The 12,087-nt window shown below is 44.8% G+C and overlaps 1 protein-coding gene across 5 annotated transcripts in view; it reads left to right on the forward strand.

The window, feature by feature from the left end:
* The first annotated feature begins 8,023 nt into the window (after positions 1-8,023).
* The window catches only part of ITGA6 (integrin subunit alpha 6), a 79,647-nt gene continuing 75,583 nt past the window's right edge, over positions 8,024-12,087 (forward strand). For 3 of the 5 annotated variants that reach the window (XM_074009460.1, XM_005573492.5, XM_005573491.5), the window contains exon 1: positions 8,274-8,658. In XM_074009460.1, the coding sequence (XP_073865561.1) occupies positions 8,477-8,658 (182 nt within the window). In that variant the 5' untranslated portion in view covers positions 8,274-8,476. Of the gene's footprint in view, positions 8,159-8,273; positions 8,659-12,087 lie in introns of those variants that run through there. The other 2 variants (XM_074009459.1, XM_045367264.3) reach the window with 1 other exon arrangement.

Consider the following 12,087-nt stretch of genomic DNA (forward strand, 5'->3'; position numbering starts at 1 on the left):
TAGGAAGGGAGAGCTGGGGCAGATGGAAAGAGTGTCTACTTAATGCCCACCTTCCGCTTTGAATTTATCGTAAGTGTAACCAAACCTAGATTCTGCTACTTGCTGCCCAAAGGCCAAAATTTGAGAGGCAAGAGTTGGTGGGAGGAAAAGCAGGTTTATTTGGAGATTCAGTAAACAGAGAAGATGGTGGACTAGCATCTTAAAGTACCATATTAAGTCAGTACAAATTTCAGGTTCTATGTTAAAGGCAGAGGGAAGAAGAGAGGGTTGGGATCAAGAGGTGACCAATGACCATAGACATCTGGGCGCCAATGAGGGTCTGAGGAGGCTGGGAACAACTCTGTCTTGGTCAGGTCACAACACTCATATAAATCTTTAACAAAACATAGTTAATTGTTTACATACTTTCCCTTTAATCCCAGAGTTAGTTGCAAAAACTACATGATTGTTGTTTTTGCATATTTTCTCAGTGCTCTAAAATTATCCTAGCTTACGTGCAGGCTAAAGGCTCTTTAAAAATGAAGTTTGCTATGTTAGTTCTTTTACTGTTTCACTGTTATATAAGTGGCTGATGGCTGGAGTATAATCTATAGCTATAAATCCTTTTAATTAACATTTGAAAATGTTTCAACTTTGGAGTATATTTTCAAAATACACATAACACTCAATTTATTTTCCCTGCACTTGAATTATTTTAAAAATACAGATGAGAACTGTTTATAAGCACTAAAGACATCGCTAGCTGACTGTAGTCAGCACATAAGGAAAGTCTCAGAGAAATAGATGCATTTTGGTTATTTACAGAGTGTAAATTAGGAAATTCTAAAAGCCCTTCAAAATCAAAGAGGTGACTGTCTCCCATACTCTTACCTCCTTTTAAACCAACGTGGCATTTACCCAACTGTTTCTGTAACCAGCAGCAACTGGGGTGGGTTGGCTACTCAGGGAAAGTAAACTTCTGGGGCAATGGATTGGAGGCTCTATTTCCTAGTAGGGTCCAAGGCTGAAAAAATTCACTCTGGTTTATTGGATTAAGTGGGGGCACAAATCCCCCTAAGTAGCCTTTCTGTGCTTTGCATCCTTCTGTAAGCAGGATGAACAAGTAGCATGTGTTTATAACGCCTGAACATCCCAACCTAACTGACAACGTGTTACTGGTGTTTTTTTTCCCTGCCAGAAAACACATTGGCTCAAGATCACACTTTGCAAACTGCTACAGTTCCTTGTTTGGGAAGCAGGAGATTTGGTCTCCATGGAGAATTTGTCTGCCAAGGCTGAAGAAGGGTTCAATGGAGTGGTCTGGGTTATGAAATCAGAAGTCGGGAAATCTCAAATTTTAATTTGGTCAGAGAAACTGACATTCTTTTTAGGAAAAGTCCCTGCTTTAGTGTCTCCAGGCATAAAATTAGGACACTGGCTTTTGCTTTGTGGAGATGCACTGACTTTAGTGTTTGAAAAGATTTTTGAACATGAAATGTGATATAAGTATCTGTGAACGCATTTTTCTCCTGTTTCACCAGGGAAAGTTCAGAAATATGTTGTATAATGCAGAAACGTTTGGCCCTTCACTTTTGGGCATGTGATCTGGGACAACAAAGCCATTGCAATAGGGACATTCTCGGCTATTAGGTGGTTCAGATTTCTATGTTCTTTTCCTCTTTTCTTTGTTATTTGTTCTATAGAGTAGTGTGTTCACAGGGCAGAATTTATTGCATTGCTTCAAATGTTTTGTTAATGTGCCATAAGAAGGGACACATAAATATAGTGACTACTTAACTTTTCATGTGCCAGTGACTTGCTTTCCAGATTAAAAAATGTTGAAGAAATTTTAAAGTTCAAGATTCAATTTCCCTATCAAGTGACATGTTCTCGTAACCATCCTGTCAGCTTATTTTAAGTAGTATAAGCTGCTTTAATATTAGCAGCAAGATGTATTCAAGAAGATAAAGCTCCAAACAAAATAATGATAAGTTGGCTGTGATTTGGGATAATTCATAGCGCTAACATTCTCATTGGCTGAGCAGGGGGTGATAAGGACGTGTTCAGTAATGTCCCTCTGCTTTTGTCTCTGTATCCCCCCAGGCCTCCTAGCTGGCTTGTCCTCTGGACTGTTTGTCTCTTTTGAAGTTCAGGTGGACACAGAGTTTGGGACCCACTGTTAATTCTCCAAATCCTGGCAAAAGACAGAAATGGTTCAGACCCAGAGTGAAGCACAAACTTGTTTTTATGCAGATCTTGGCACCAGGAAACTATCATATGACAGAGATTATAGATGGCCCTCTAACAACATGGGATTGAACTGCAGGGGCCCACTTACACATGGATTTTTTCAAACAAACTCTTAGATTGAAAATACAGTATTTGCAGGATGAATCCAGCAAATGTGGTGGACCGACTTTGTCTACATGCAGATTTTCAGGGCAGACTTCAGGATTTGATATGCATGGATTTTGGTTATGTGCAGGGGTCCTGGAACCAACCCCTTGTGTATACTGAGAGACGACTATATTTGCCAAGCTATAATGATAAGGAATGGTTTATCCTGACCATTTAAATGACGTGAATATGGAGCACAAGTAATCTCATTTGCATATTCCCTCTCCCTATGTTTAATCTCCATTATTTGAAGTCCTCTCTTGTTATATTTACTAGTATGCTTTCTTCACCTTAATTTTCACAGCTACTATTTTATTCAGCACGCATTTAATAGTGGACATTGTACTACATACCTCACATAATCTCATTTAATCCTTGTAACAACCTGATGAGGTAAGAATTCTATTTTACAGATTAGAAAATTGAGTCCTAGGCCAGGTGAGGTGGCTCATGCCTGTAATCTCAGCACTTTGGGAGGCCAAGGTGGGCAGATCATGAGGTCAGGAGTTCGAGACCATCCTGACCAACATGGTGAAACCCCGTCTCTACTAAAAATACAAAAATTAGCCGGGCATGGTAGTACACACCTGTAATCCTAGCTGCTTAGGACGCTGAGGAAGGAGAATCGCTTGAACCCGGGAGGCGGAGTTTGTAGTGAACCGAGATCGCACCATCACACTCCATCCTGGGCGACAGAGCGAGACTCAGTCTAAAAAAAAAATTGAGTCCTAAAGAAGTTGGGTAACTTGCTCTAAGCCCTCGGTCGGGAAGAGGGTGAGTCTAAGCGTGTTTGCTTTAATCTCACCTAATACACTCCACAGATCACTGGTTTAAGTCCTAACTCAAAATCAGCCTTTTTTTTTTTTTTCCACAGAAGACATTTTTATAGAAAGCAATGAATTTTTTTCTTTAAAGAACTTCATTTTAAAATGTCTACTCCATCTTTGGTCTTTCAAGAGTGCATTGTGTGTGGCATGAGATGTACATAGCTTCACGTTTGTTTCTAATGAAGATGGGGATGGAAAACCAAATTTGCCAGGTGGGGGATTTCACCCCAGCCCTGTGAACTCAGTTTTAGATTTAACTTGATTCATTTAAGGTTGGAGTTTATTTCTGGCTGGCAAAATGTGGCTTCCTGGCTTAGAAAAATTCCCTCAAAACAAACTTGAAAAAAGTTTGCCCACCTAAAATGGCAGCGTGAAATACGTCACATTTTAATGAGCTCATTGTAAGTGAATTAGGAACACTGAAATGCAATTTACTTCAAAATAGATCTGGGTGTTATAAGGAACAGCTGGCAGTATGGAGTCTCCTGATCCCAACCAAAGGCAGGTTTGCCCCTATTAAATGGTCTGTGACTTAGAGTGAATAAAGTGTCACTTTTTTTTTTTTAAACACAAAAGCATGAAGTTTCAGTGTAGAAGAGAAAACTCTGAACACTAATATAAAAAGACAAAAAAACAGTATGGGAAAACTCTTTCTTTCTCTGGAACAAAAAATCTGCCATTGAATAGAAGAATGCCTAGTTTATTAAGTTTAGTTCACGAAACTATAAGTATATTGTGGTCAATGCATAGCTCATAAAAGCCATATCTTGAAAGACTGTACATAGGTGGGAGCTCTGGTTTTGATGCAACATTCTAAGGGCTTTAGATAACATCAACTCTACTAATCCTAAAGAAAAGGCAACTACTGAGGGGTAGATGACATGTCATTATTTCCACTTTACAGCTGGGAAAACTGAGACATGGAGAGATTAAATGCCCATGTGGCCAGTGTGGAGCAGAGGCAGGATCCGAAATAAGGAACTCAGGTTCCAGAGACCATGTGCTACCCACTCTCATGGATGGCCTCACATTAGAGGGTTCCAGGAAATATGTAAAACTGTTGGGATAATGTAACCACAGAAGGAGAATAAAGAGATGTTTTCAATAACTAGTTTCTTGAGATGGAGTCTTGCTCTGTCGCCCAGGCTGGAGTGCAGTGGTACGATCTAGGCTCACTGCAACCTCTGCCTCCTGGGTTCAAGCAATTCTCCTGCCTCAGCCTCCTGAGTAGCTGAAATTATGGCACCACCACCACGCCCGGCTCATTTCTGTATTTTTAGTAGAGATGGGGTTTCGCCAAGTTGGCCAGGCTGGTCTCGAACTCCTGACTTCAGGTGATCTGCCTGCCTCAGCCTCCAGAAGTACTGGGATTACAGGCATGAGGCACCACATCCGGCCCAATAAGTAGTTTTTATGTTGCATGAAAAAAGCAAATATATTGTCTGCTGTTGGTGATGATGAAGTCAATATAATAGTGAACTTGATAACAAAATGATTAAAGTAGGTCTCAGGGAATGGAAAATATATTAGGCATGACACGGATTCTTCAGACTTCTCCATGAGTGAACAATATTCTAAAATTATTTTGAAAGCTCCCCTACAGACGGTGGGCTATAGGACAAATAGGTAATTTTATTTTGAAGAGTGTACTGGTAAAACATAAGAATTCAAAAGCTCTCACCTGAGCAAATGCCTCTATTCATAGCTTTCACTGCCTTTTAAGTAAAAGTGTTCAGTTTATAGAAATTTCTTCTGTGATGTTATTTTGTTTTCTAGTCAGCATTTTTTTTTTAGATGCAGTTTTGCCAGTTAACTGGATTTGTAGGGCCCTTCTTGCACCGTGCATATATTTTGTAGGCATGTGTGCTAGCACACACACACACGCATATGCCCTGTGCCCTATATACTCAGCACACCTTTATCACCAAGCTGTCTCTCTCCCTTTGGTTCCAGTCAAGTATCTTCCTGTCCCAGATTTTGTTTTCCCCATTAAAACTGTGTACTCCCTCCCCAGGTCTTTAATTTTTTAGGGCTCTGAATTCTTCATAATTTTTAGGGCTCTGAATTCTTTTATTCCTTTGGCCCCAGAGATTGACATGTCCTCTGTGGATCCAGAATGACCTCTAAACCTCCTTTTTGTAAGACACTTTTGTAAAACACTCAACTCTATTTTACCATGGAAAAAACGACTGAGTCACAAAACTTGATTTTTTTTTTTTTTTTTTTTTTTTGCGTCAGAGTCTTGCTGTGTCACCCAGTCTGGAGTAAAGTGGCACAATCTCGGCTTACTGCAACCTCTGTCTCCCCATTTCAAGTGATCCTCGAGCCTTGGCCTCCCAAGTAGCTGGGATTACAGGTGCCCACCACTAGACACAGCTTTTTGTATTTTTAGTAGAGACAGGGTGTGGGGGGGGGCTGGGGGGTCTCACCATTTTGGCCAGAACTCCTGACCTCAGGTGATCCGCCCACCTTGACCTCCCAAAGTGCCAGGATTATAGGCATGAGCCACCGCGCCTGGCCAAAATGTGATTGTTATAGTCAGAAGGAGCTGACAATCTTCAAATAAATTATGTCAAGAGTGAGGGTTTGACTCAACTTCAAGTATCCTTGGCATCTATGTTAAGAGTGAGAGTTTGACTCAACTTCAAGTAGGCAGGAGACTTGGGCTAATAAGTTTTCCATTTGCGATGGGCACTTGACATATCCCAGAACAAGACTCCCAGCCTTGTTTTTCTTTATCTGAACCTCTTCCCACACAAGCATAATTTGCTTCAGTAGTGCTATACATGTAGTTGTGATATTTAAATTTAATATTATTTAGAATTTCAATTTGAGCGCAATCTGTATTTGGGATGAAGTAAATAACTCTGGTCATTCATACATCATCCACTGAACACATCTTGGGAAGACAGGAATGAATGGTCCACAGAATTCCTCTTAGAAGCAAGGGGTGATATTCAGAATAGTTAACAGCTGGTATGACATGGGGATATCCAAGCAGAAGGAGCCCTTGCTGCACCAGGGCTTAAGGGCTTAAACTTTCATTTGCTAGGCTGTGAGGAAGTTGCTTAGTCCCAGGAAAATGGAAAGGGCAGGGATGGTTGCCCGTGAGAAGCTAAGGGCAGCAGCTTTTATCAACCAATTCGGAATATTTCAGCAACCATTACAGCCACATCACTGGCTCCTGGCTGAGTACACTCTGCAGTGAGGTTCATTATACTATGGCTATAACAGTGTGGACCCCATCTTTCTGGAATAGTACATATTTTACATGAAGGGAAAAGGCTAACTTGCAACTTATTTGCATGAAAAATCACTTTACAAATACTTCCTAGTTTACTAGATTATTTCTCCAATAGTTTCTCAACTTTATCAAGATGTATTCGTTAAAACTGTGTGCTCTCCAAAATCATCTACTGAATTTAAACCCACTGCACCCCACTTTGGACTATAATTGACTGGAGTTACTGATTGGAAAGGAAGTGGTAAACACCCCTAATATGCTGAGGGACTTACTCTGGCAGCTGCTACCACCTGTGGGGACCCTTGATGATGTTCACGCAGCTTTTCTGAGTGGCACATGCTGTTCCCTTCAATACTCCTTGAGGTGAAGAAGAGGACACCCCCTACCCCTGTGCACACACAGCTCCTGCTGTTTCCTGGGGCTGCACCCTGCTTGTGTTTCCAATGCAGGGATGTCAGATTCCAAAGAGGGCTCCCCAAGGCACTCCAGAGGCTTCAGCCCAGCACGTCCCAACCTTTTCATGCCATGGGACCCCTTTGGCAGGTTGCTGAAAACCATGGGCTTCTTCTCAGAATAAGGATTTTAAATACATAAAAGAAACCACAAGAGGTTACCAAAAAAGCCAGTAATATTGAAATACAGTTAACAAAATGTTTTTAAAAATTTCTGCTAGAGCAATATATATGCTTCATTATTGACATATGTGGCTAATTGTCTAATAACTACTGTAATTTGAGATATTTGCAACAACTGTGATGTGATGTAAAACCAATGGTTTCTAGTGATTACTAAGTCATAAATACTTATCCTACTGCTACTGCAGTTTGTTGTCTACGTTCGTAATGGCAAAACATGCTAAATGTCACAGGTTAGTGAAAATTAAGATGTAAATTTTTTCTTATCCAAGTTCACAGTACCCTTGAATGAATTCTCTCTCCTCGGGTTAAGAACCCCTGCAGGATAAGGTTGCCCCTAGGGCCAACATCTCACTGGGGCCCCGCCTCATGTCCTAGAGGCAGGAACCTTCATGCCACCCACACAGAACTCGGAGCTGTCTCTTGGCCCAGCAGTTCTCTCCACAACTAGTTCTTAAAGTTCGGGGCTAGGAAAGAAAGGCATCATCGCCTGAGCTCCTGGCGCCACTTTAAACAACCTATCCTTGACTTGTGTGACTTCTCCCACAAGCTCTCCTGGTCACCTGGGCAAAATCCTAGGTGATCTGGGGGCAAGGCGGAGCTTCGGTTTTCTGATCTGCAAAAAGAAACACCCACCTCGTAGGACTGTTAGGATGAATTGAGGTAATGGCTGGGTTGTGTACATTATACAGCACGATCAAGGTGTGTGCTGTGATCATTTTTGAGGGTTAGGTCTTTGAGGACCCAGCACAGTCTACACAGCTGTAGTCCCGAAGTGTTGGGCACGCCTTAAGCACTCCACAAACACCTGTAGAAATGAATGAATGACGTATGCATCTGTACGTGGGCCCACATCTGCGAGAACAGGCTGCTCAGGCAATGAGGCCCGGTGCATCACCTGCACTTTTCTTTATAACGGGTAGTAAAGTCTCCCTTGCTCTGCGCTGCTCGGCAACCACAATTCTCTCCAGAGCGGGCGGCGGAGTGGGGCTGCTTCGCCGCGAGCTCGCCTCCGGGTCTCCTACGTCGTGGCTTCCGGGCAGGTACCGGGCGGCTGGAGAGGCGAGAGCCGGCGGGTAAGGTGCGGGCGGTGCGCCGGGCCGCCGGCGCGCAAGGAGGGGCGAGAGGGTGGGGAGGGGCGGGGCCGGCGTCCTCGTCACTTGATAAAACGCCTGCGAGTCTCCAGAGAACAACGGGCTCATTCAGCGGTCGCGAGCTGCCCGCGAGGGGGAGCGGCCGGACGGAGAGCGCGACCCGTCCCGGGGGTGGGGCTGGGCGCAGCGGCAAGAGGAGGCGAAGGTGGCCGCGGCGGTAGCAGCGCGGCAGCCTCGGACTCAGTCCGGAGCGCAGGGCGGCCGCTGCAGGTCCCCGCTCCCTTCCCCGTGCGTCCGCCCATGGCTGCCGCGGGGCAGCTGTGCCTGCTCTACCTGTCGGCCGGGCTCCTGCCCCGGCTCGGCTCAGCCTTCAACTTGGACGCTGAGGAGGACAACGTGATCCGGAAATATGGGGACCCCGGGAGCCTCTTCGGCTTCTCGCTGGCCATGCACTGGCAACTGCAGCCCGAGGACAAGCGGCTGTGAGTTCCCCGACCCTTCCCACCCCCACCGGCGCGCCGGCCTGAGCGCGAGGAGAGGCGAGGGCGCGCCCTGTTCCCGCCGGCCCCGGGGAGGAGTTGGCCGGTGGGTCGCGCCCGGGCCGGCGGAGGCGCACCCAGCGCTCAGCGCACTCCGCTCCCCGCCCTGACCCGCTCCGCGCGGCGCCTCCCCCCATTCAGCTCGGGAAGGAGGAGCACCCGAGGGCTAGGCTGGGCCCCGGGAGAGTTTACTTTTTTTTCTGTTTTAAACAAAGTGCTTTCCGCCGGTCCTTCCCTCCGGGCATGTTTGCTGAGACCCCGGCAGGTGGCACGCTTTGCTGAGCTTCACGTGTGTGTTTGGGGCGGGGGTGGGGTGCTGGGTCACCGCAGCTCTGCTGTGGGTTTGCAGGGAGCGTAGTTCCAGGATGGTTCAGGCCTTTCCAAACTCTCAGTGCACCCCGTCTCCCTCGCAGACTCGCGCGCCCCGCACAAGTTGGAAAGCCACTTTCCATGTGTCCTGCATGATTTTCCCAGCAAGGCGGGGGCGCTCCTTAGGATATACTTTTACGCGCCTGAAAAAAAAAAAAATTAACCAAGCACCTGTTCTCTGGGCTAGATCAGCTGAGAAAACAAGTCTGAGTGATGTGCCCAGCCCCCAAAGTACTCGGCCGCACCCGAGACCCGCTCGGCTCCTGCGTTGGGCAGGCACAGCCAAGGGGTTAAAGCAAAATGTCCGATCTGAGCCTGGACTTTGCAAACAAGGTTTGAAAGGGACAACCCCCGACCGTAGCGGTAAACCTCCCAGGACAAAGTGGAGACTGGCACTACGGGCCTCTCCTTTTATTTCTTAAACAGTGTTTGGTTCCCACATGATCGAGCTATTTAAGCCGGAGAGGGTATTTTGGCGCTTAGTCGCCTTAATCGCTATGGGGCTGCATTCTTGATCTGTGCTACTGAAAAATAGGCTCTAGCAACAAAAGGTCTCCCCTCCCCACCCAGGCCTTGAGTTGAACCAGGACCTTCCAGGACCAACAGACCGGAGAAAGCAAAGTGCAGCCACAGTGAAGAGACTTTGTGTTTAGGAGAGGCGAATGGATTTTAGAACTGGAGGAAACCTCTTGATTTCAGCGGTTAACAACTTTGGAATTCGTGAATGTTGCAGCCCCTGAATTTTAGTCAGTAGTTTTTTTCTGTAACACCTGCTAGGTGAAGCACAGAAATTAGCTGGGGGTGGGGAAGCTCTAGGAGGGTGGTCTGAGGCTGTATGCCTGGCCAGCTGCTTATACTCTGCTTTCTCTCAGAAATAATTGTTGTTAAGCTGTAAATCTGAAATGAAAGGTTCCTGTTAACTCAGATAATGGATGACGTTTATTGTCTCGGAATACTTGGTGTGTAGAATTTGAGCTGGTCAGTGCAGAAATGATTGTGGGCCAGCAGAGGGAATTCATTCTCCTGGGCATTCTCTCTCTGCACCGGAGGCCCACTGAAACCGGTGGCTTCCTTGAAATACTTGTTCAAGCAAAAAGTGTGAAGGGAACGTACTGGGACAAGAAATATCCTGGCAGTGGAGATTTGCAAAACGTGACTTTGCCAGGAATCTGTGTCGTGAAGGTTAGCAGCATGCTTGCTAAAACTTGTTACTGCTGCTGGGCTTCTCTGGTATTAGAGCTGAGGCAACTCCTCCCGAGGTAAGGATAAGCCTGCAGTGGGGTCTGGTGCCTTCTAGAAATGCTCTTTTTAGCAGCTGACAGAGGGGAGAGGCCCCATGTAAGGAAGACTGCATGTTTCCTAGAGTCCAAAGGCAGTGTCCACGCTTTAAAGAGGCTGTGGTTTATGTCACGTGCTGCCCACCCCCATGCTTTTGTAAAGTGTTCCAGCTTCAGGAGTAGCATTGGTCTTCCCAGGAGAACCAGCACACACAGGCCATAGCACAGGTCAGTTGTCACCTTTGACAGTAAAGAATGTGGGTGTAAATGGCAGAGCCAGTAAGATTGAGAAAACTTCTGGACCAGCTTCCTAAATTCTATGGAAAAACTCAGTGGGGGTCTTTCAGGGACCTGCTGGGAGAGAGACCTAAGCTGAGATTCCTTCTTGGCCTTTTATTAGCAGCTGTTAATTTACTTTGAGCTTTAATTTCTTTATCTGTAAAATGGAGATATTACTGCTTACTGGGGTTATTATGAGGATTAAGAGATAATATGCAAAGTGCTTAATGCCTGCCTGGCATGGGTACTTGCTAAATGGTAGCTGTTAATGATCATTTAAAAAGCAGTAATTGTGTACCTACTGTGTGTCAGGTACCTTACAAGGTGTCTTAAACATTCTGTGATTGTAAGATTGCCTCAGAGTAAAGCCAAAGGTTATTGTTTTGGGGTAATGATATTTTAAACTCAGTCATGTTTACGAAACCCATGTTCAAAGCAACTTAACTTTAATAGGTGTTAATTAGACTTATAACAAAAGTGAGTTTAATGAATAGGGGACTTTGAGGAAGGAGAAGTAAAATATCAAAGATGCATGGGACCGTCAGATAAATGCACTATCACAGAAGACCTATCATAAATTTTTGTAGTTTAAATTTTCTATAGTGCCTTTAACTATTCAGTCACATTTTAAACTCTAGTTATGACTTTATGACAGAATAATATTGTGTCAGAGAGCCTCAGAACATGTCGGGTGTTCCTAAAGCTTTGGAGACTATAAAATTGAAGTAGATACCATAAAACTTCATCCAGGTTTTCAGGCTCTATATTAAAGAAGTTTCAGACTCCAAAAGATTACTCAATGGTCAGCCGAGTTGGTCTGCCGAGTGACTGAGGTCAGGGGCTGAGCACCTTGGACTCTTTAATTTCTCTTAGGTAGTTAAGATTGAGTCATCTCCAGAGGTGGAAGGTATATGATGATGACGGTGGGTATATCCAGCCTATGAATCATCACTCTTAGCTCTTCTGGGAAGAGATGGATCTAAATATGACCACAGGGAAGAACCTAGAAGAAGGAGATCTATAAGAGATAGTTTCATGAAGTCATTTTGGATTTCTGCCAACCATCATTTTCTTTATGGGGTCTCTCTCTCTGATCACCACCGTCTTCCAGAAATGCTCCAGGCCCACTCTCTGTTCTGTTCTGACCCTTACTAGGTTTGTTCTTGACTTTTCTCAGACTTCTCATGTTCCGTCTCTTAAAATCATGTTTTCTGAACTAGAGATTATCTAGTCCAACTGCCTCTCTTTACAGACCGAAGCTGAAAGTTCAGCTTGAGCAGAATCTTAACAGAATGTGGATTTGAATTTGATGTGTCTGACCCATGCTGGTACCATCTTTAAATAGAAAAGCCAGAAATGTTCTTCAGACCTGGAGAAATCGGCAAGCGTCTGAATTTTGGAAGTGTACTATATTGTGCTGATTTATCAAACTGCTTTCCTATATGCA

Source organism: Macaca fascicularis, chromosome 12 (genome assembly GCF_037993035.2).
Source record: "Macaca fascicularis isolate 582-1 chromosome 12, T2T-MFA8v1.1".
NCBI lineage: Eukaryota > Metazoa > Chordata > Mammalia > Primates > Cercopithecidae > Macaca > Macaca fascicularis.